General features: G+C 45.0%; 1 protein-coding gene across 1 annotated transcript; it reads right to left on the minus strand.

The window, feature by feature from the left end:
• Positions 1-1,256: 1,256 nt before the first annotated feature.
• LOC119443080 (monocarboxylate transporter 12-like) lies at positions 1,257-20,914 on the minus strand. Its single transcript, XM_037708231.2, has 7 exons — positions 20,650-20,914; positions 18,389-18,532; positions 14,589-14,973; positions 11,621-11,912; positions 7,072-7,324; positions 6,129-6,278; positions 1,257-2,586 (listed from the first exon to the last, which is right to left on the minus strand). Exons 1-7 carry the CDS (start codon positions 20,834-20,836, stop codon positions 2,555-2,557), a joined length of 1,443 nt encoding a protein of 480 aa, XP_037564159.1. The 5' UTR covers positions 20,837-20,914; the 3' UTR covers positions 1,257-2,554.
• Positions 20,915-25,646: the final 4,732 nt, after the last annotated feature.

Consider the following 25,646-nt stretch of genomic DNA (forward strand, 5'->3'; position numbering starts at 1 on the left):
GCAAGGTTAAGCGTTTTTATTTAAGCCGTCATTGTCTTTATACGAATTGTTGAAAATCGCAAATTTTATGATAACCAGACTATGAAGTTTACAACTCTCACTCAGCAGCGAAAAAAGATATCGCAACTCTGTAAAATGCATCTAATAGTACATCTAAAGCGGACAAAATTGATGTAGTATACATCGTTCTTAAGTAAACCACTGATGTGTGAGTAGTAGTTTTTCGAGATCGTTGTAAACATTATAACAAATCATTCATAATACACAGCGCCAAAAAACACGTTTTTTGGCGCTGTTAAAAATGAATCATCCGCACCAACTAGCTCGCGCACAAACCCTTCTGAATTGTAACAAAATCATTTAAGATACAAATTAATATATCAAATTTGTCCGCTTTGGATGTCCTGACAAGTGGAATTTGAAAAACTGCTAAATGTACTTTTGGTGGAGAGTTACGGATTCGTAAACTTCGTGCTTTTATTTTTTTTTCAAACGTACCGATTTTTCAAATTCTCTTTTAAAAAATCAGGCCTTAAACCATGATTCCGCGTCAGTCACTAGAACTTAACTTTCTCTCACAAATGCAACAAATTTAATTGAAATCGGGCCTGCGGCTTATCTCAGGAAAGCGTTTCTGCGTTTTTAATGTATATGAATGGGATCAGGTGGAATCGGAGTTCGGCCCGAGCTAAAGCTTGCTCTTAAGAGAGCGGGCACCTGGCTAATAAAGCCTGGTATGCTACCTGATGTCATCGAGGCTGCCAGATTCGAGGCCTTCGCTTTGAGTGAACGAGAAGAAGGGAAAGAGAGGTGCTCGGCTTTTGTTAGTCACAACCATATAAAGCCAACAGGCAATGAAGCCAAGGAAAGCCCAGGGGTAATTGGCTGTGGTTCAACAGGAAAGGTAGAAAATAAGGAGGAAAAGAGAAAAGGAAAATTAAAAAATATAACTTAATTGTCGCCGGTGGGAGACGATCGAAACCACAACATCCGCATTAGGCATGCGTTGCACTACCAATTGTGCTACGGCGACGGCTATCAATGCGTCCACTATCTTGGGTAGCATTGATGCCGTCTGGCAGCCTTTATGCCATTAGGTAGCATACAAGGGTCTATTTAAATTATTAAATATTAGCAATATCGTGAGGTTTATTTGGTTTATAGGCGCCACTTCCATTGTCGTATTAGGTACATTCTATTGTAAAGGCGTACTTTTGCCAGAAAATTAGAAGTTGTACAATAAAGGAATGAAAATCGAGAGCCGCGTGTTTCTTTCATATTTATTAAACCATCAAATAATGATCAGGCTTACCAGCCATCATCATGCCATCACCGTCGCCATAGTACTAAACTTGTCACCGTCGCCTTGCTGCTGTCGTCACACACATGCTCGTGTCACACACACACAATTTCTCGCCTTACGCAGATGCGTTAGTCCATTTGTAACGCTTTCCAGAACCCCAACGATGCTGTACAGGCCAGGTTACTAGCAAAATGCTTCGCATAACATTAATACCCACAGTGCGTGGATCTTCATATATATAGCTTTTACAGCGTAAAGTGTTATGGGCTCATTCCAATAGCCGTTTCGGGTCGCGATGATGTCGCCGCTGGTGGCGTTCGCCGCGTAACAGCTATCGCCGGAAACGCGAGCAAAGTATGAGGTTCCTGCCGGGATCGAACCCGCGCCCGCTGCGTGGGAGCCGGATACTCTGCCATTGAGCCACGCAAGCGCTTGCTATCGGGCCGCGGAAAGGTAAACGCAGGGGGAGAGGACTCGAGCCTCCGCCAGTATGGTGGCGCCATCTAGGTAAGATGCCTGCAAATGTTGCGTCTGCAGGCGCAGACGACGATATGCGATTCAGACGAGGCTCGCTATCAACGCGCTCCCTAGCTGCCGAGCCTCCGCCAGTATGGTGGCGCCATCTAGTTAAGATGCCTGCAAACGCGGCGCGCCTGACATGTAAGGTGCCGTTGTAAGGCTTGATCGGGCTCAGCAGACTGCTGTGCAGAGAGCATTACAAGCCGCAGCTCACCGTCGACGCCGGGCGGACAGTTCAGATCAAAATGAGGCGAACAGACTGCCGCGAAGACCCTGTTGTGCGTGGTGCCCAAATTGGAGCTACTCTTGAGCCAGTCCACCAGCTTATGCTGTGACTGTGCTGCATGTGCCGCGCAGGCCTGTGACTTTTTACTTTTTGTTCTATTCTTTTGTTGCTGCTGACAACTAACTTGTATGTCGCTACTGCTTCAGCGCACCTTACATTTTGTCATGCTGACGATGATGTTGTTTGTGTGACTCTTGAAATCAGATTCTTTTTGTTTGTTCCTTCTGTTGTACTTATGGTGGGTTCTCTGGACCTCAATAAAGTTATTTCGCTCACTCACTCACTCACTTACATCAGAGGGCATGTATAGACATGGTAATGCCAGAGTCCCAAAAGTGCCTTGTAGACAATTATATAAAAGTAAATACTGCGCCTGCTTTGTTAACACCACCGGAACAAATAAAAAATGCTATCACAGTCGTTCCTGATGCTTCCTATCTTGATTCTCAACCTTGCGGTACGCCCTGGTCGTTTTCATCTGAAAGAAAAAGATAGGCGACAAGTTAGCAAGTTGGCGTTTGGCGTATTCCTCTCTGGAGTACCATACGAACGGGATATCACTCACTCACTCACTCACTCACTCACTCACTCACTCACTCACTCACTCACTCACTCACTCACTCACTCACTCACTCACTCACTCACTCACTCACTCACTCACTCACTCACTCACTCACTCACTCACTCACTCACTCACTCACTCACTCACTCGCTCGAGTCGACTGCGCTCCGCTCCGCTCCATTCATTCATTCATTCATTCATTCATTCATTCATTCATTCATTCATTCATTCATTCATTCATTTGGGATGGTTGGTTCATGACTTGAGCAGAAAACGGCGAAATTGACAGGGCGTAAGACATGGACAGGCATTAGAAGGTTTGCCCATTATATCTGCGCTCTGAAAAAAACAGAAGTCGTAGTTTCGCCCGAAAGGCGAAGCATCAATTGCGATAGCAAATTAGTAGAGAGCTATGTGGTGTAGGTATATTAGTTTTATCGGTTGCATAAACTTGGACACATTCGCTTACTAACTGAGTTCACAAGCATGGTGTCAGCGCGCACAACCAAACATGAATAGGTCGATTTTGACCGCAGACAAGCACTGTCAAAACGCTGGCGTGAGCAAGCGCGGCTGCAGCAGCGAGTGAACGTTCGTGTGGTATATCGCTTTAACGGAAACTGAGCGGCAAAAGCACAGCGGATACAAAGGTAAGAGCCGTGTGGAGATCGCTTTGAAGATATGGTGCGCAAAGTACAAGCTGTGGTACAACCACGCAGTTGCTGGCAGAGTAGAAGCCGCACCCCCTTCCTCCCGCGCAGTCTTCTCGCTTTCCTCTTTTCGCGTGGGAGATTGAGTCGCCAGTTCCCTGTGCGCGAGGTCGCAAGATACGCAGTTGGTGCCGCAGCTGAACGTCGCCTCCCCTCCCTCCCCCCCCCCCCTCACGGCCCTTCGCACGACGGATGACGTCGCGTTTGCTCTCCGCCGCCGTGTGTTCGCTTTCCGTGAAAGTGCGCGTCCCTCGCGCGCTTTCACTCGCACATACAGTGTACGGCGCGCGGCGACGATTTTATCGCCCTTGGACTTTATACGGAACTTTACGGCGAAGACGACGACGACGGCGACGGCAGAAATCCGCTTAGAGTGTCCATATAATTGATATCGCATTAAAAGCGTGAGTGAAACAGAAAGCAGGGGCCTGGATGGTACCAGCGAAAAGCTCTTTTCAGGGGAGGTTCAAGAAGGAACTTCCGATTCGGTGCCATGCGCTGTGATTGTCACCGTTAGTTCCTTCGATACATGTGAGAAGTACCGCTGTACCAGACTTGTACACTGTAGAGGCTTGGGCTAGCCGGTACATACTCGACAGGGGAACAGCGCACAAGAAACTTGTCGAGACATGTACACGCTACAGAAAAAAATAACCGATTACAGTTACTTCATTCAAACATGTAAGTGACTTCAATGATTAATTACTGCTCCACGAAAATTAACTGAGCAATTACTAAAATGTAATCAAGTACTTTTACGTTACTTTCCTACAAACCTTTAATGATATTGCACAAATACGGCGAATAGATCGAGCTGGCGTGGCTCTTTCAGTGCGTAACATGTTTACCTTCACTAACATCGGCAAGTTTTGGTTGGTTATATATTCTCTTATTTCCATGTGAAGACACCAGCCGCGACACTGAGAACTCGTTAGACGTACGAGATGATTGGAAGGGTGGTGTCGTAACGTAGAAACACCGTGCGCACAAGATTGGTTATTCAATGCTGCAATGCTCGCGTCGCTGTTCTCTGCGAAGCGCCGCGCTTCTTTGTTGCTGGGACTCGGACAAGTTCGCAATAGGGCCGATGAAATCTTAACAAATTGCATGCAGGTGACTTCATGGCATCAACGTCCGCAGTCGCCATCGAGCCTTAGCAGCGCCGGTTCAAATCCTCGGCAAACATATGGTAGAGAGTTAAGATGAGCAAACGAATACTGAGCACTCGGATTCACCTCACTGAACATGCAAATTCGCCAGGCTGCTGCGTGGTACGACAGCGGGCATTCTAATCTCTAGTTCTCGCCAAATTCAGGTGGTCAAAGCTACGTCGCCCGTTACAGCTTTTCAGTCGATATAATGTAACTAGTTCCATGTAATTGGTTACTGAAAAAAGTAATTGAATTATAGTGAGCGTTACCGAGAAATACAAGTAATCAATTACCGACAAAATGACTGAAAAAATGTAATTGATTACAAGTAAATAATTACATGTAATTAGTTATGTTCAAGTCCTCGGTGTGCCAGCGTTATTGCAGTTCTCTTGGTCGCAGTCAATGAAGCACGCAGCGATTATTATTGGTGTGTGATACACCTGTGTGCTACGCAAGGCACCGGTAGGTGCGATTTCACTCCAACGTCCGGGCATCACAAGTTGTACAAATTCTATATTGCGAATGCAGGTTCACTGCGGATTTTTACAGATTCCTTCCCTCAAGGCACATCACCATTGTTCTTGCTGCTCTATCCGCCTGCATTTGATATGTTTGGTTTGATATGTCCATTTAATTCCATTATTAGAGAATCGAGAGAATGTAGGGAACAGGGATAAAAAGCTGGTCATGTGCCATCTTGACGGGGATTCGTGCTCCCTTTACAGGCTGTCTCGACTGGTAAAGTACATGAAGGTGAAAGCAGGTGGAACAAATAAATCAAAAACAAAACAAAGATATCACAATCAAAGGAAGACAAGTAAAGAAGGTTAACGCTTGCACATAATTATTTTGAGTGTTATATGGATTTGGTGATAACACAAGGCAACAGCCACTCAGCATGTGTAACCATACAGAAGCAATACAAACCAAACAATGTTACAAATAAAAAGAAAAGAACGTTGTAACACGTTTTGTTTCTTCATATGAAAAATAACATGTAATATCATGCTGTTTCCTTGTAAGGGGGGCCCGAATCCCCGTGAAGTGAACAAAGTTTCACTTTTTGTTCGGGTCTCATTCATTTTTTCATGTAAAAAATGGAATTAAATTGAATTGAATTGAACACAATTACCACGCTCTTAGCATTCGAATTCAACGCACCGAAATTCAAATAAATAAATAAATTTTGTAAATGAAGTTTGAAAGCAATATGTGAGTATTTTAAAACAAAACCAATGCAAACTAAATAGTTTAAGAGCCTCGAGATCGATATTTGTAAGCTTTTAAGACCATGATGTCTTCACAAACCAGACTAAGTAAATGTCCTCATTTCGTTTCGGCACATCGAAATAGACATTGCCAGGTCAACATTGTCATTTCATGAAACTCAAGCGCTCTTTTTCCCTACTTACGTTTCTCAGTGAAACTACATAGTTTGGTTGAGTGACGTAATATCAGTACGACTGACATCACCACTAGCGTAACCGCAGCGAGTGAATTGGTAAAATTTTCACCCTTGACGGCTGTAACGAACGTGAGAGAGTAATCCCTGGGGGTGTCCAAATGAAAAAGCGTACATCAGATGAGGTCTCACCTGAAAGACCGGTGGGTGGCTCCTTCTGCCGGAGTCTTTGAAACCTCCGCCAGCACAGACTGATCGTCCACGTGAGCGTGAAAACTCCATTTACGATTGCGAGGGCTACGTAGAGGAGGTCGTACGAGCCCCCAACGTCACGTGCGTAGCCTGAGAACGTGACAAGAAGCACACGAATAACGGTCATTAGTAGGGAACCGTCACCTTCAGTAAATACAGCAAATGTGCACATTCATGATTTCGGCTAATGCAGGACACGGAAAACTATAAGGTTTGGTACACCATGGGGCATGCACACCACGGGGTGTGCGCCGTCCTACCCACTTAAAGCTTTCCACTATAAGATTAATAGTTGAGACAAGCGAGACAAGGCTAGAGCTGGATGATCCGTGCATCATAGAACAGACGTGTCAGGACATGAACAAAATTTAGGCCAAGTAGGGGAGAGAAAAGTCATAAGGGAAAGGCAGGGAGGTTAACCAGGCTGAGCCCGGTAGGTTACCCTGCACTGGGGAAGGGGGAGAAGGGACTGAAAGAGGAGAAGGAAGATAGAAATTCACAGTTCACACCCTGCACATTTACACAGTCAAGCGTTCATAACTGAGTGTCTTCACAGGTGGTCTTACAGGCATGTGCGCTTCAAAAAACGCAGCAGAATTTTCATTAAATGAAGGGTGACTCCTGTTACCTTCCCGATACGAAAACGCAGCCTCCTATAAATGTCTATCTATAGATATACAGAAGACGCCATTAATGTCCTTCTTAAAAGGGGAGGAGCCCATAACTGCAAATGCCGTAATATTCTGAGCTTTTACTACCACGAAGCTGCCTTCAGACATCAAAGTACCATCACGCAACTACCGTCACTTCCTTTAGTGCGCTTCTCAATTTGGGAGCAGTTGTCTAAACTTGTCGTTCGAACACAGAAGAATGACTTGCTCACCGACCAGGGGTGGCCGAGCGAGAGAAACGATGCCGGCGACGAAGTTTGTGACACCCAGGCCCAGCGGTAGCGACTGTTGGTCGAAAAGCTCGGCTACCATGACGGTGCAGGCGAATATTCGACTTCCCCCTGTGAGCCCGGTGAAGAAGCAGCTCACCAGGAGAACCCAATACTTCTTGACAAGCACCGTAACTACCAATGAGGCCGCCTGGATAGCGAAGCCGCAGAGTATCAGCGCTTCATGACTCAGCACCTGTATTGAGTGGAGACGGTGCACAGCAAAGGAGAGAGAAACATTGTGCAGTTGAAGACAAAAGGAACAAGGTGTGAGCGCCGAAAGCTCGAAAAAATGAATGAATTTTTGGCTATTCTCCAGCGCGTATTCTCCACTTTCGCACCGCCGTCACACGACGCGTGTTCTGCCCTATCGCATCGATGGGTATTTCATGCTGTCGCGTTGAAAGTAGCGGTACAGTGGCTCACAAATTCTTTGTGCTGCCATATTAAGTGACAGCTTTAACTTGGAGGCTTCTATCTAAATACATGCGAACAGAGAAATCGTATTTCCTCGGCAACCACTGTACCGAATTTGATGAAGTGTATCGCATTTAAAGGAAAAAGTTACAATCTGATGACGGTTGAAAGTAATGTTTTTTATTTAGGCCGCCGAGATTAAAAAGAATGAAAATTGTGAAAACTTGGCACGTAAAAAAAGACGAAATTACGAAGTCTACAACTCTAACTCAGCAATGAAAAACTATATCACAATTCTGTAAACTGCACCTAATATATCTGAAGCGGTCAAAATTGATGTATTTTACATTTTTCCCAAATGTACCACTAAATTGTTGGTGGGACTTTTGCAAAACCATTCTTAACATTGTAGAAAAATCACGTAAGCTACAAATATATATGTATGCGTATATATAACATTTGTCAGCTTGAGATGCCCTAACAGATGCAGTTTACAGAACTTGGTGTTTGGTGCGGAGTTACGGATTAACTTTACGGATTACAGATTACGGATTACATTAACTTTGTGCTCGAATATTTTAAACTTGTCAGTTCTTGGCAATCTTTGTAAAAAAAGTCTAATGTTCTGCTTACTACAGTCAGTGGAATTTAGCTTTCTCTCTCAGATGCATAAAATTTCATCCAAATCGGTCCAGCGGTTGGTTCAGAGAAGCATTTCTACGTTTTACATATATTTGAATAGGCGGCATTAAAGTTGGCGCCGAGCTAAAGCTTCCTCTTAATCGCAACTTCCGAAATTGAGTATCCCAGTTGGTACTCAATGTGATAGCACCAACTGAGCTGAATTAGCGCATTGATCACGACCAGAGTACTTTCTTGTGAGTAATTTTAAAACATCCCTCGATTGTCTCGCAGCAACCTCGCAAAATTATCGTGAAAATTCGACGTAAATCGTGCAAGAACGTCGCAGTGATTTTCCAAACATAGGACTCGAGTGAGCGCCTTAAATTCTGCATCATTTAGTACTTAAATAGTCAAAGCGCGATAAGGTGACATCGAGAAAGCTAACAACGGTGCTGTCTGTAGGGATTGAAAAAAATGTCACATTCGCTAAGGGTGTAAGCACATCAGGGTGCTAGCAACACACTGTTACCAGTAAGGCTAGATTGGTAGACAACACGCAGATTAGAGAACGCATCGGCGTGCAGGGATGCTCAGAAATGCGTCTGGTGACTGTTCTGGAGGGAATATAAAGATGAGATAGAGAGAGGAGCGAGGGGGGGGGGGGGGGAGGAAGGACATGGTGAGTTTGTGCACGCACGCGGAGGGCCTGAGCAATTCAAAGGCGTTCACATAGGCCGACGAGCGATGGGGACGGTTTTCAAGGAGCACCTGCACAGACAACGGTCGATCGTCAAGTCGTCGCAATGCGTTCGATAATGTTTGTCTTTCCGACTGAAATCGATCGCCGTGACACAATAAATGTTCTATGTTCTCTTCGCTGCCGCAGACGTCGCACGTAGCACTTTCGGTCATTCCAATCAAAGCACAGTACGCCTTCGTGAAAGCCACTCCCAACCACAGCCGGTATAGAAGCGATGCCTCACGTCGGTGAATCCCGGGTGGAGGTCGGAGTTGGACTGAAGGGTTCAGTTCGTGTAGCCTGGTGCGCCTTATATTTGGGGTGTTCCACTCTGTTAAAGAGAGCTTGCGTACTAGGTGACGAAGCTGCCTTCCAGCGTCTGTCATGGAAAGAGGAATGGGAACACTGTGCTGTTCTTGATGTGACTCTCGGGCAGCTTTGTGTGCGAGATCGTTTCCACTGATCCCGCAATGGCAAGGTAGCCACTGGAAAATAATTTCGTGGCCTTTCTGTTTGACGTCGTGGTGAAGTTTGGCAATTTCGTGCGTTAGTTGTTCGTGAGCTCCACGTCGGAGAACTGCCTGCATACTTTGTAAATCCGGTCTCGAGTCGGAAAACACGGCCCATGTACCAGGACTCGCTGCGTCTATAAATTGAAGTGCACTGCGCAGAGCTGTGAGCTCTGCAGCCGTGGACGTCATGAAATGTGACGGCTTCAATCGCATTGTTACTCCTCTCGTCGGTATAAACACAGCACCGCCAGAACTGGTCGATATAGTCGATCCGTCCCTATAGACGTGCACGTGACTGCTGTATCTCTCGTACAACAGGAGTAAGCTCAATTGTTTTAGTGCAGACGGCGATAGATCTGACTTTTTCTGAAGTCCTGGAATTCTAAGTTGGACTTCAGGACGGCACAAACACCATGGAGGAGACACCGGCCTGACTGCAGATGCGTACCCCGATGTAATCGAGGCACGATATGCACTGACAGTTGTGCTATATGACGTGCGAGGTCTTTCCATGGTGAGTGCGGCGAGGTGGTGGCAAGGAGTCCGGGCAGTGTGCCTGACATGTGCACGCATTGTCTCGATGGCGATGTGCGTCGTGATTGGATAATCTTGAGCAATGGCGATAGTTTCGGCCGTTGACGCACTGCGTGGTACTCCAAGGCATATCCCAAGAGCTTGCGCCTGAATGCTCTGAATTGTACGCAAATTAGTTTTGCATGTATTGGATATAACAGGTAGGCTGTACCGGAGGAACTCAACGCTGGTTAAAAACGGTATAGTATGACCGCCTGCTGAGGACCGAAATGTCTGACAAGAGAGTTGGCAGCGATAGCTATTAATGAGATGATGGTCATGTCCTCTCAGCTACTATCACGTTTACTTGCCACAAAACGTCGCCAAACTAAGAAAAATAAAGCTTAATTAGTTGCTATTAATCCTTTTAGTGTCGGGGTTTTTACAGCGAAGTTGTATATGACTTGGAGCCCGGCATTTCTTCGTCTCCGTCCACAGAAAACTCGACCAATCACAGCGGAAGACGCGCGCCGCATGGTGCGTCACTGGGTTCCTTGCAGAACCACCAGATGGCGCTTGTCTCCATGCATCCGCGGCGGCGGCGCCGCCGGCCTTACGGGGGAAATGGAAAAAGATAACCAGAAAGCTCGTCTTCGCGCATAGCGTTCGCTGCAAGCTCTTCCCGGTAAAGATTACGGTTGCATAAGCACCAGTTGCCGGGAAGCGAAGCGGGAACTGTATACCACACGAAGCAGGTAGTGATGTAACTGCACTTTAGATTGTAAAATAACCAGCCTAGCAACTGATTTAATGTGTGTTGTGATAGCGCTATGGAAAGGTCACGCATAGTTAGGGCTACTTAAGAGCAGCATGAACTCATATGATGAGCGGCGACGAGAACAGCGACGTCATCATGCAGAATGGCGTGCGTCGTGCTCAGGCACGACGCACGCCATTCAAAGTAAGCCACGCGCAGTTAGGACACCTGAAGAGCAGCGCGAATGTGATGAGCGACGAAAGGAAGAGTAACGTCAATATGCATAGCGGCGTCGTGCTCAGGCTCGGCAGGGCCAATTCAAGGCTACGTCACATTGGGCTATCGGATCAGGTGATACCTCAGCTTCGCTGGCCAACCACATTCCCAGCGTGGACTGGAGCGCAATTTTTTCCCCTTTTGCTCGTACCCACTATATATGTGCGATTAGCCAAGATTCGAATGGAATTAGAAGGAGGCATTTAGTACTGACAAGAAAACATCACAAACAACAGAATTTGGGGGCGAATCCAAGGAATGAAAGATCATAACATACTATAAATTTAAAAAGAAAGTTGCCTTGAAACAATTAAAAAATATTAAACGGCTGACCGCAAGCATATGTGTAACAGGCTCCAAGAGAAAGAATGTCAGGAAGTGAAAAAACTCACTCCAGGTTGTTTAAACGCCCACCATGTTGGACTATGACGTTGTTTTCGTCCCATCCTGATAGCGGAAGTCTATAGGAGACCTACCCGACCTAGCCATAAACCGCTTCTGACGTGAAAACTTTATATAAATACATGCTTAGTCTAGGTGTTTTGATCCAGCGGCCGTGGTCTAGGCATGTGGCGAATTCGGAACCTCGTTTTTTATGAACTAGACGTACCCTCAAAGCATTGTCATGAGTGAGGCGGGGAACGCGATGCTCACCTTGGCGTCAAGGACGAAGCCGATCCCGATCTTGGACACCAAGTCGCCGACGGCACAGGCGGTGACTAAGGCGACTGCCTCGAAGCTGACGAGTCCGTTGTCCGTGCCGAAGTCGACGGCGGTCAGCAGGAATGAGGTGATCACGAAGAACGAGACAGCCCGCGACACTGCCACGTGCAAGAACGCCCAAGAGGCCAGTGAACGCAGGTTGCGTGTCAGTTTTCTCTTCACCGGCTGCAACTTCCCGAGCAGCGGATTTGTCTCGCACGGCTCCTCGGTTTCTGCGTGGGAACTTGGAGGTACGCGACAAATGAAGAGTGAACATTTGAAGCGAACGCATTTGGTGAACCGATTTCAGTAAAATTTATTGCATTAAAAAGATAAAATAGAGGAAAAGTGTTGTTCTAGTGGCTGACGGTCACGTAATGCTTGCAAGTGCGATCAAAAATTATGTGATCACCGTCGAAATAGAGGAATTGAAAAAATATTATAATAGAATAATAAGACGTAAATTTTAACAACTGTACAGCTATATAAGAAAGAAAAAAAAAACAACGACGTAGTTTTGCCAACTGTACCTGTATCTATAAGCTTGCGAAATTTGACGTATTACAGGTATCCTCTCGTTGAAGTACTTCTTTATGATCGTATAGGTGATTACAAAGCTCACACAAACAAGGTATGTATTTGCGTTACGAGATGGCACATATTTAGGCTTGAAATTCCTGTCAGGGTCATTTTACAGACCTGCCGTTGCCTTTTTCGTTGCGGAGCAGTGAAATTATGAACTTGCTATTTATGTTTCTTAAATGGGTTTGGTAGTTGCATATTTCCGAAATTTTTAATCTTTTGCGTGGGCGGAAATTAAGAGCGGAGATAACTTGCCATTCTTCATTAAATTGAAACAATTTTTTTGAACACGAAAGTGTTTTATGCCGGGGTCCACCAAGACTTCACTGACGTATTTCCGTCACGGAAATACGTCATAGAACATAATACAAAGAAAGAAACTAGAAGAAAAAGTTCCACAAACATGCAAAATTTGGAAATCGAACCCATGACCTCTCGGTCCGCGACGATAGATCGCCGAGCGTTTAACCCATTGCGCCACAAACGTTTTTTTTCTTACATGGTATTTATTGCATCATGTATATGCGAGAGAAATAGTATCTGCGGAAAACGTGCAAGCACCAGCCAACACATCTTATATTCATGGCCTATAAATGGCCTAAAATCTCGTTAAGCTCACCCTACCCGAACAAAACTACAAGTAGTTTTGTTCTTAAAGAAGTGGCAAGTAACTTTGATCTTAAAAAGGTGGCAACAACAAGCAACGTAACAAGAGATGGTACCAGTCCGGTTGAAAATCTGTCAAGTCATATATGTCCTTCAAGTGACCAATCATTTGAGCGTAGTGAAATTTCGCCGAAACAACAGGTTCAGCGTTTCGGTCTAACATGCGCGTCTTCCATAAGCTGTGTAGTCCAATTAAGAAAAACATATCAAAAGGCACGTCTTCTCCGTGGGGTGCAATCAAGTATCGGATGGTATGGTGATTCAAAATGAAGTCTTTCTTGAGAGTTCTTTGGAGCACATCCCAAAACAATATTGCGTCTTTACAACTTATAAAGCAATGCTCTATAGTCTCAGGTACATCACAAAGGCGACAGTTCACAGTGGATACAAAAATTCCTTTTTTGTGCAACCAAGTTTTGACAGGTAATGTTTCATTTGCAGAGAGCTACACAGACGCGCCTTATATATCTAACACTCCTCCGTGTACCCACGCTCTTGCTCGGGGCGGTGCCGCCGCCTACGAGCAGAAAAGAGAAGTACTGCATTATGACACTAACGCGCACCGACAGTGAACGCTTCGGTGGTCTCAGCACTACGACGCCTCGATGCCAGCATTCGAAGGGACGCTGGCATCAAGAAGCACTACCAACGCCACCTAGGTGGCGTTCACCGTACTCAGCACAGCGGAGCGTGGCCTCCGCAATTAGCTCTGAAAATGTTTCTGAAGTTGATCGCGGAGGCTGCAATTACGACGCGCTGTACGCGCTGATTTGACTCGGTGACGATTCAGTTACGTGCTTTGTCTTGCGCGTTGTATTAGTGTGTCAGTTACGTGCTTCGTCTTTCGCGTTGTGCTAGCGTGTGCAGCGTAGTGCAGCTTCCATATGCACGACGGTTGCTCATGGTCATCGACGTTGGTAGTCGTGATGGAGGAGACGTGCCACCAGGCGTCAGCGTGGGTGCATCAACGCCTAAGGGCGCTTTAGCCACAAAACACCAATAGACATTATATATCAATGTGCAATAAACATTACACTACTTCTGTGAAGACACGTTTCACTTTCGTGTTCTATACCGATTCCTATATAAGAGGGATCAACCACATTTTTCTCATTGGTCTATAGCGCTTGTCCGAAAAAAGTACCCCGCCCCTTGTATTCAATAGTGGCGGCCTATGTTAGAAGGAAGGAAAATAAGAGGTGAAAGGCAGAGAGGTTAACCAGGTTAAGTGTCCGGTTGGCTACTCTGCACAGGGGGATGGGGTAAGGGCAGAAAAGATTAGAAAACAAGAGAAGGTTCTGTTGGAAGCAATAGGGCGAAAGCTCTTGGATAGCGCGCCGGGCTGTCGACTGCTCCTTCTTACCATGCCCTGGATTTAATGCCACCAGCCACCGATGACAAGATTTTTTGTTTACTCTGTCGTTCTGGGTGAAATAACGACTTGCGTTGTATTGAATTTGACTGTCTTTGTATTTCCGCTGACTTGCAGCGCTTTCAACAGTACTTATGATGGAGTTGTAGACGTCACCTCCGAAATCACTGATAACGGGAGTGAATTCTTTTTTTTTTTTTTGCTCCACTCCCGGCTCTCGTAAAACCCGCATATCCATTAGCCGGAATTAGTTCGCGTTGAAGCTGAACTAGTACTTCGGCAAAGCGAACGTCGGCTTACCCAGTGACGGCCAGGGACGGGACGATCTCTTTGGTGAAGGACTTCGCGATACAAGCCTTCTCCAAACTGTTTGTGCACCCGAAGGCGACAGGTGGCTCGGTCGCCGGCTCGGCGCAGCCACTGGAACGGGAAGAACCGTCATCGCTTCGAGGAACCCGGTCTACGACGATGCAGCCCACGAGCATGACCAGTTCCAGGGCTCCCAATATGAGCAGCACGTAGTGGAATTGGAACGCATTCCGCAGCGCCTCAACCATCAGCGGGAATACGAATCCCGACAGTGCAGCCACCACGAACACTGATCCCATAACCGTGGCTCGGTAGCGAACAAAGTGCCGAACCACCACCGTGTACGGCACCAAGTCAACGCAGGCTAAGCCAAGGCCTGAAAGCGGGATACGCAAGAAAGGACGTAGTTAAAGCCACACCAAAGAGAAACACTGAAATTAGACTGATGATGTATTCTTTTAAAACTTAATTTTCTTTAATTTCGGGGTAATAGGTTGGATATTAAGAGAGAAAATGAAGCTTATGAAGTCGTACATTCGTACATTGAGGTTAGTGACGAAATTGAAGATGCGGTCCGTTGTAGCTCTGTAAAACTTCTTGAAACTTGTTAACTTTAGTGTTTGGCTGTTTTTGAATACATTGCATGGTCCATATAGTTTAGCCGCAGGATACAGTGCAGTCTATAGCGATAATACATTTACTGGGCCAGAGTCAAAATTCATGACGTCACGGTGTGATGGTGTTCGAACTGACAGTTTAGAGCATCGTCGTCGTGCATTTGGCCTTACAATTTTCCACACCATTTACTATTGTACTGTTGGAACGCAGAGGGACAAGTACTTGAGGGAATCGTACAACTATTCTCAGAGGGTTGACCACAAGTTTAATATACACGAATACCCTGTAAAAGAATAATTTCGTATGTCTATCTTTCCGAAAGCGATTCGCGAATGGAATCGGCTGCATCCTTCTATTGTAGTTATTTCTTCTAATGACGATTTATTTTCTTTGGTTAACTAAGTGATTCGATTATCTGCATTTTTATGCTTACTGTGATTAACTTTTATAGAATGGAGCGTCATTTAGCATTTGCTGTTCCTCGTATATATATTTTGGGTATTTGTAGCTTACTTATTTCTTTTTTTCCTTCTCTGCAATTCTGTTGTGCTGCCTTGTTTGCTAAAGTGATGGTGGTTCCATCTCAATGATTCATCTTTAACTGACATCCCCCCCCCCATGTCCCCCCACTGTAATGCCTCGTTGGTGCGGCAATTACAGAATAACTAACTAACTAACTAACTAACTAACTAACTAACTAACTAACTAACTAAATAAATAATTAACTAACTAACTAACTAACTAACTAACTAACTAACTAACTAACTAACTAACTAACTAACTAACTAACTAACTAACTAACTAACTAACTAACTAACTAACTAAATAATTAACTAAATAAATAAATTCGGCGTTGGCCTGCTGAGCCCGAGATATCGCGGGATCAAATCACGGCCCCGGCGACCGCATTTCGATGGGGGCGAAATGCAAAAACGTCCGTGTACCGTGTATTGGGTGCACGTTAAAGAACCCCAGGAGGTGAAAATTATTCCGGAGTCACCCACTACGGCGTGCCTCAGAATAAATAAATAAATAAATAAATAAATAAATAAATAAATAAATAAATAAATAAATAAATAAATAAATTGTAGTGAAGACGAATGCCCGGCGCTGCAGCCACATCGCCAGTCATCCGGGAAGCGCGAGCTCGAGATTGCCTGAGCCGCTCTGGTTGAGACACGCTGCGAACGCTGCCCGCTGCTCTCTTCTCCTATGTTCGCATTAGATTCTGTTGGAGGTGCTGGGTATCGATCCCCGTACCTCTCGAAAATAAATAAATAAATAAATAGAACTTCAAGGTGCGCCTTTCCAGGCTTATCAAGCCTCCTCTCAACGTAAGAGTGGCTTTTGTTGGCATCAATGTAGAACGGTAGTTTACTAACACAGCTGAACTTACTTTTCTCTTTAGCGGCTTTTTAATTCATGGCTCCATTTCATCCTTCCAGCTTCCCTCGCGTCGTCGCTGTGAGCGATTGTTTAGCGCTCACATCAGGACTTTCATAATCAGCCATGTCAACGGTAAAATAAAATGTATAATACGAGGCATTTCACGCGGAATCGAACCTTACATGTTGACGAATTCTGCTATCTCATTTCTTAAAACCCTCTTGAAATTATTTTAAGTGACACCTAAGCACAGTTGGGAGCTACACCTATCATCTTTCATTTATTTTATTCGGCTTAACATGATGCCTTATTTGGCTAAGTAAGAACTAGTGTATGAAAAAAATTGAGTTTGAAAACACATGAAAGCGGTATAAGGATAACACATGAAGCTAACAATTTTGCTAACATTTCAGGGCGCAGAAATTATGAAACAATGTGCATTCTTTAGGTTCGGCAACTAGCAAGGATATGCTCTACCGCCAAGCCAGTAAACAGACGTACCATGCGAAGGAACTTGCACTTGCATTACTAATAAAATGTTTTATCGCCAGTGCAGTCACTGTGTATTAAGTCACCGCGTTGGTTAACGTAAATTAAGTATACCTATGCGTATGGCAAGGTATAGGTTTTTGTCTAGTCGGTTCATGGCGAAGAATGACGAATACATATCGCACACACACACACACACACACAAAAAGAAAGGGTGCAAGACATTCAACAGGACGAGCGCTGCGAATATCGTTCGTCCTGCGGACTGTGTTGTTATTCCTGACTTCCTGCGCTGCGTTTGGTTCTTGCATATGCGTTACATGATGCCATAGGTACCCCCGGGTTCCATGCCATTTCACGCAAAGTGATGGCCTTCTTTGTAGTATTTTCCCTTTCAGTGAGCACATCGTATAGGCCTCTTATCCCAGAGCTGTGCGACATTTTGTTACTTTTGTTTTTCTCTGCTGTGTTCCACAAGCGCAAAGGAAAGGCAACGAGTGCCCTGTGACGCCACATCGTGCCAGCCGAGCTGGCCGACCCATGAGTTGTCAATTCTCAAAATGCAATGCTTTTGATCAAACTGTAGGACAGGTATATGTGACCGTTTATAGACCTGGTGCGCATCTTCAAGTGCGCGAGCACTTAGGGCTCTCTCTCTCTCCTTCTTTCTCTCTTTTCACTCCTTTATCTCCTGTTTTCCGGGGCAGGGTATGAAACCGGGCGTGCGTCTGGTCAACCTACCTGTCTTTACTTGCTTCTCTCTCTGTGTCGCTCTCTGCATCTTAAGCTTTCGCTGGAAATGACCCGAACGAGCCATGACACCGAAAGAGCAGCTATCAACTGACTTCACTTTCGGAATTCGAAGAACGTGAACAAAAGAAAAGCAGTAAAATGCCTTCTATGCATTCCGCACCTTGCCGGTCCGTGTTTCGGTTTTTCCTCGCCTCAGTACATTTACAGGGCATTCCTGAGATGCGCAGTGCCAAAGAAAAACCCAGTTTGTGGCTCTCCGGACTTTTGGTGAGGTTTTTTTGTGTTCGGCTTGTGCTTAAAAAATACCTATCAGTTGTTTTAGACGAAGGAGGAACTAACAAATATTTGGCAAATCTTGGGATGCTCATGGTACCACTGAATGATTCAATTAATTGCCAGGAGGTCGAATGCCAGGAGGTGCCCAGAAATTCAGAGTGTGTTTTCTCTTTGTGTCGCGGTCATGTGTCGTGCTGTTTGTTCTTTCTTGTTCTATCAGCGTATAGTTTTCTTTAGCGATCACGTCCTGTAGTTCGTTGCAGGCTCACCGAAGAGGACGCCGTATAGGAAAACGACGAGTCCGAAGCTCTGGGTGAAAGCGCAGGCCATCACAGGCAGTGCGCAGAGCAGGGCGCCGGCCACCATCAGAATCCTGTCCGAGAGCCATATGCCGAGCAATCCATACAGGGGTCCTGCGGTTGAGGATGTCCGAGCTAGTGTTAGCTAGTGCACGAGTGTAGAGACAATATCCCTAGCGTTAAATATTTTTCGGGGAACTAGTCGTCCCATATAGGGACGTCCTGCAATCTTTACCGTAAGGCGTAGGAAACTTTCGAATTCCTGACGCCATTGACAACCAGAATATATACGATGTACGACCTTTGACGAATCATGTTGTCCGCTTTTAATTTTCAGGTGCTTTCGTGCACCTACTGACTATAGTACTTAGTGTTTTCGAGGAATTGGAGGTGCATGCTTTGCACAGTTACGTCATTGAAGCTGACAACCTATGAAATGCTAGATACGTGAAATCTCACCCTCCAAACGTAGTTTTGCAGTGATTCAAACAACTTCACTCAAAATGTCTTGTTTTTATCGTTTTTAGCGAAGGCAATGAAGTGATGGCTTTGGTACGCAAAGCGTCGCAACGTTTCTGGTTTTCTTTTTTTTCCGCTTTGCTTCAGTAGGGATGGGTCTAGAGAATTTTAAGATCCGCTTAAGAATATATGAGAAGTTATAATGAATTCTGGTCGGATAATAATAAAAGAGCGCTGGTACCACTTTGTGCAAGAACACTTGGAAGACAACGCAACAACTTTGGCCATTACTGCAAAGCGGAACATTTGCTGAGCTGATTCCTTTAAGCCAGTTACTTCACCACCGAACACTTCGCTGTGGAAATTTTTTGAACAGCTGCATTTTTGGAGACATCTTCCTTGGAAAGTTGTCTTTTACTAATTTTCTTCTGAACGAAACGAGTCTGCGTTTTGCACTAGGCTGCCCTTTATAAGTACAAAATTTAGTAGCCGCGAATGCTTGAGGTATGCTTATTTCTCGAAAACGGTTAATTTTGTCGTGGAATTACCGCATCATCATCATCATCATCATCATCATCATCATCATCATCATCATCATCATCATCATCATCATCACATCATCATCATCATCATCATCAATAGAACTTTATTTCATGAACAGAAACTGCATATACAGCAATTATTTAGGACCGATAGCCTAAAGTGGCTAGTGGCCGGTCCAATACATTGTGCAATAAAGAGTGTACAGGTCAGCAAGAGGAAACAAAAAAGAAAAATGATCATATGAATGCATACATACGCACGCATACATTTACTATTGTAATATATCGGTACCTATTAAAAGGAATACCAAGAAAATAAAATGAAACAATTTCTACTAACATGCACACAGGTTTACATATCTTGAATTGATAGAAAAAATGATTTGCATGCTATGCTGAAATTACGTGCAGTTTTAATCTCAATGTAGATCATGTTCCATTTTTAACTCCATTAAATTGTATTAGTCTTTCACCATAAACATTATGGCATTTTGGCAGATTGAAGTTACCGTTTGAAGGATGTCGCGCATTGTGTATAGGAATGGAAAAAAGAACAACAGGCAGAGGGGAATTTCTATTGGTTATGTTATTTATTGAAACAGCAATTTTGTAGTCGCGCAACATCGAAACTGAAAGAATCCGTTGTGATTGGAAAATATTACCTACTGGTTCACCTTGGCTTATGATTCTCAATATTCGCTTTGAAGTCCGTCAAGAGTTCTTATATAACTATTGTTCGTCACACCCCATGAATTCAGGCAGTAACTAATATGACAGTGGCACAATGAAAAGTAGAGTGTACGAAGTATAGCTTGTGGAAAATATTGGCGAGCTTTTATTAGAATATAGCAGCCATAGGCTACCTTCGCGCATACATTCTGTACTTGCTCATGCTGTAAATTCTCATCAAAAATGACCCCTAAGTATCGATGTCATTGATTAAATTACTATTTATATCTCACTAACACATGAAACAAAACCCGAACATTAATTATTACTCCGAAATTCGAGTAACAACTATAAGCTCGTTGTTATAATGCGATTACTGCTGTGTCTGATGGTCTGCGACTAACGATGCTGCGATCCTGAGGTGACCGGGCCAGACTCACAAGTGTGTGGGTGTGTTTATATATATATATATATATATATATATATATATATATATATATATATATATACGTAATACTGAGGAGTAGTAGACAATACGTGTCTGTTGTGTATGCATGTTACCTGCAAGTTGCGACATGATGATGGCGACAGTGAGTGGCCACGACGCTTTCTCTCGGTTGACCTGTAGCATGTCCATGAAGCCCACGTACATGATGGCCTCGGACCGAACCAGCATCGTGCCAAAGAAGACAAAGACCGTGACCGAGGCCGCCACTGGCCAGCACGCCCGCGTGTCCGGCAGGGCCATGGTTGCGTCCGCTAGTTGTCGCAAGCTGCTGCAGAAGTCCTGCTTTCCGATCACCTTTCGTCAGCCTGCGAAGCCAGTATGCGCCTGGATGCGGTGCAGCGCGTCTTATAACGAGACTGACATTTCGACAACACTGCTAGATTGAACGATGGTTCGTGAGGAGGAAGCCAAGAAAATGACGGGATTCCTTTTTTTACTTTTTACTCCGATGTCGCCCACTAACGTGTCCTTGACCGCTCATGGGTGGAGCTTTAGGTCAGTAATAAATACGGCAATGTGCGTACCCCGGCATGTCTATGCAAGATCAGACTCGTCGCGACTCCGTTATGTGTGGCTTGTAAGACTTTAGGTGACGGCGAACACTATTTGATGGAGTGTCCTGAAGTTTGTACTAAGCGTAAACTTTTGTTTTATGCACGCTGGTGTCTAGGCTGTCCACGTGCTGGTGGGAACGACGTGGTGTTTCTTTGTAGGCACCGGACATTCAGGAAGCAAGTGTCCCGACTCCTCCTCGAATTTTTATGTCTTGTAGACTTAGCCAAATATTGGTAGCGCTTGGCAGGGCCTTGTATCGGGGGGCGAGTGGCCTGGCGCGGCACGTGCGAGGTGGACCACAGGCTTGTGTCCTGTGCCACCTCGCTGTACTCGTCCTCGTGTTCACACGTCTCGTGCTGCGCCTCTGAACAGTGACGAACTTTCCTCAAAGTAGGCGCTCGGGCGGAGAACGTCTTGCAAGGCTAGATCCGCCAGCTAGCCTACAAATCCTCCTCCTAAAAATAATTTAGATTCATCCAAGGACAGTGATTGGCATAAATAACAACCCAACGTCGTCATCAGTCTATGCTGCATTACGTAAATAAAAAAAACACCTGCGCTCTTACATCCTTATGAGGCGTAACTTGAAAAAAAAAAGAAGAAAAAAAAGGTCCCGTGTCAAAGTATTGTATGAGTGATCTCATCTGAGTTACGCCCTATTCTGAAAAAAGAAATATACTGCCAGAATGTTGCTTTGTAATGCTTTGAATCCCTAAGGAGGTGACACGTACGGTTCGTGGGAGAAAACACTTCTGAGCACATAACAAACGATGCGCGTCTCGCATAGTCACGGTGAGCTGCGACGAAACAATAAATAAATAAATATGGGGCACAGTTATCCTCGCGGCATCTTGAGATACATGCCGGGTCTTAGACAGCCACTCAAGCTCCAAGAGAAAGAAGTCGGGTAGAGCTCGGCTACTTCGCATTATCACGGAGGGGTGTACTGATAAGCGCGCGTCTAGCTTCAGTAACACGTACGCGATAACGTAGACAAGAAAGTCGAGCGGTGCACTTAAAGCTTCTCGAGGCCTGCTGGTCCTTGCTTTGAACTTGTGCTCGAGACCTACGTCAATACGCTAAATGTGGGACCGCTTATGAACGTTGTGATGGAACAAGCGACACGATGACTGTCTCTATCGTGAGCCATAGAGTTTCATACAAAAATTACTACAGAGGGAATTTGGCGCCCAAGTCGTTCAGCTAGCGTTGGAGTGATATAATTGCTATATGGATTTGCCTGATTGTAGTGCTTGTGGCTTCAGCGGTTTCTGTGGCGTTATTTACGACGCTCTATTGTTTTGATTGGCCTAAATTTAGCAGCAATCCCGTATTTTTTAACACAGAAGGCAATAATTAAGACACTGAGCACGTGTGAAACCATTGCGAATTGTTGCATTCATAACGTAATATTTTGTTGAAAATGATCAATTTGCAAAGTCACAAAGTCGCTTAAGCAACAAGTATAAAGTTTATGCAAATCCAGGTACTAACCATCGTTTCCGTGCTGAGCTGTAATGAGCTGCAGCGCTCATAGGCGCTATATCGCGAGAGTTAACTGTTGTGAAATAGCAGAGCCTATCACTGTTCGACTGGGGAAGTGCCGGTTTGTCATTTATTAGATGGGCTCCCGAAACTAAGGTTGAGATTGATGAACTGAAATGGTTGAACATAGACCGCCTGCGTCGCTGATTATTGTTTTACTGTCGCTGCAAGTGTGCTAATAAGGGGGCGTGCAGCCTTCTGAAGCTGCTGTTTTGACAGCTTTTTCTACTGGCCTCCTGCATCGTGTATAGACTCGGCATGTATTATTAATAATAACATGTATTTATTATTATTATTATTATTATTATTATTATTATTATTATTATTATTATTATTATTATTATTATTATTATTATTATTATACTTACATACGCCGTAACATATACGCTTCCTGTGGTCGTAAACATATTCGTGCCTCCCTTCGTAGGACGTCACTCTTTGAATATAAGATGTTTTTGTCGAGTGCCGACATGGAATGGACGACTTGCATACTTATGCGCGCCCTCTCTTTACTGCGCAGAGGTCCAAGTACAAAATTTGTTTGGAAAACAAGGCATATCCTCGTTTTCGCTATCGGTGATATTTGACAGCTTCTCGACAGCTGAGTTGGGCTGAGTCAATTGCGTTTCACGAGATAGCGATAACGCGGCCTAGAACAAGCGCTCTTCACCACTGGTCAGTCGCTTATGCTTTCTCAAGGTAAAAAAAAAAAAAAAGAAAGACGCTTCCTCCTCAATCTACGAAGACGCATTCCGTTTCTTAGAAAATGGCTTAGCGACCAGATCAGCACCATTTGTTGGAAAGTACATTTTTCGCGCATGCGCATTACATTTTTGCAAATGGTCAATTGTGGGGTTCCTGCATTTCGGCAACTGTGTTGGACTCGGGAACCCCTCTTCCAAGCCAGCCAGTCAGTTGATGCTATCAGGGACCTTAAACAGGGTGATGAAAACGCTGACGTATCATTTGCTTGATGACATCCAATCGATGACGGGTATGGTATCATTTCCTGATGACATCCAAATGATGCGGTACTGGCTGGGCCACGATGATCCCTGATTGCAGGCAGGGCAAGCGTTAGTGGCGTTTCTGCTCTTTTTGCACTGATCCGTGTGCGCTGTAGATTTACCGTACGTATTGTCAACCAGCCTAAACCTTTGTCAGTTACCCTGGCCACATTGTTGCACTGATTCGGCTTTGGATAGCCTTTACAAAGGCTCACTTGTTCCTCATTTGAAGTGGTGACACGCCTACGCGGAAAATACGGAATAAACACCACGGACCAGGGGTCATTGTTCCGTTTATGACGCTGAGCGCGGTCTCATTCGGAGGTAATTAAGCAGGCTGGGCTCAAGTACGTTTCCGGAAGAAAAGATTCTTCGACCATGGCCGTCGTGTCGCTTGCGGAGAAAGCTATGTCATGCATTACTGCACTTCTTGCAGTCGACAGATTTAAATTATGGGGTTTTACGTGCCAAAACCACGATCTGATTATGAGGCACGCCATAAAGTGGAGGACTCCGGAAATTTGGACCACCTGGGGTTCTTTAACGTGCACCTAAATCTAAGTACACGGGTGTTTTCGCATTTCGCCCCCATCGAAATGCGGCCGCCGTGGCCGGGATTCGATCCCGCGACCTCGTGCTCAGCAGCCCAACACCTATAGCCACTGAGCAACCACGGCGGGTTCGACAGATTTCTACGACTGCTTATAGACTCGATGTGCATCTTCACGTGTGCGCTTAACTATATTGTCAGGTTGTAGTTACGGTCGAGAACGCAGTAGCAAAACTGCAAATGACGGAACTAACTCTTTATTGGGCGAACTTGTGCCTCTAAAAGCAAGTGACACTCAAAGCACAACGATAGCGGCGAACACAGTCGGCGATTGTAGAAAATCTGATCAGCGGGTCAAGCGCGTCGGCTTTTATGCATGAGGCGCGTCCTGCGCTTAGCGATAACGTTTCACATTTGTTAGCCGTTGAAAAGCGGTCATCCGAGAAAGATAAACAAGTACACGTGCCAATATTACTCTCTACTCCCACTTAAGTATCTTTTCTCACCCCTTTATTACCTTCCTCATTTCAGGGCATAGAAAACTGACCATGCGCCTAACCTCCCTGCCTTTCCTATCTTCTTTCTTGCTACGAGGGACCAGTGTCGGTTAACAGAGGCCCGCAAAGTGTGCCCTTTAGTTTGTGACGCGTTCCCTTTAAGCATCTTAAACTACAGCTCTCAACGTATGATGATGTATTCAAGCAATCACGGATAGTTAGCGAAAACACCCGTGTACTTAGATTTGGGTGCACGTTAAAGAACTCCAGGTGGCCGAAATTTCCGGAGTCCCCCCTACGGCGTACCTCATAATCAGATCGTGGTTTTTGGCACGTAAAACACCATAAGCTTTTCAAACATGATATCCTCTCCATCTTTGATTACATCGACTGTTATTGCATCTTCTCCAGCCGCTTTTCCCTCGGGTCATGTTTTTCAAGACCCTTCGAACTTTATGGCTAGTTATAGAAGGAGCCTCTGTATCCTGTTCATCACTATTTTCGAATGAAAGTAGCTTGGCTGCTCTGGGTACTGTACAGGTCAATATAGAATTCTTGCGCGGCTTTTACTATGTCATCGAAATTGCTGACGATATTACATTACTTATCTTTCAGTGCATACATTTTGCCTTGTCCTATGCCAAGTTTTCTTCTCACTGATTTCATGCTGCGGCCATATTTTACTGCTTCCTCAATCTTTTCCACGTTATAATTTCGGACATCCCTTACTTTCTTCTTGTTGATCAGTTTCGACAGTTCAGCGAATTTGATCTGATCTCTCGAGTTTGACACTTTCATGTTTTGCCGTTTCATTATCAAGTCCTTTGTTACTGGGAGAGCTTACCTACTGGTTGCCTTGGTGCCTTACCTCCACTTGAATTGCTGCTTCTGAGATC

Source organism: Dermacentor silvarum, chromosome 2 (genome assembly GCF_013339745.2).
Source record: "Dermacentor silvarum isolate Dsil-2018 chromosome 2, BIME_Dsil_1.4, whole genome shotgun sequence".
NCBI lineage: Eukaryota > Metazoa > Arthropoda > Arachnida > Ixodida > Ixodidae > Dermacentor > Dermacentor silvarum.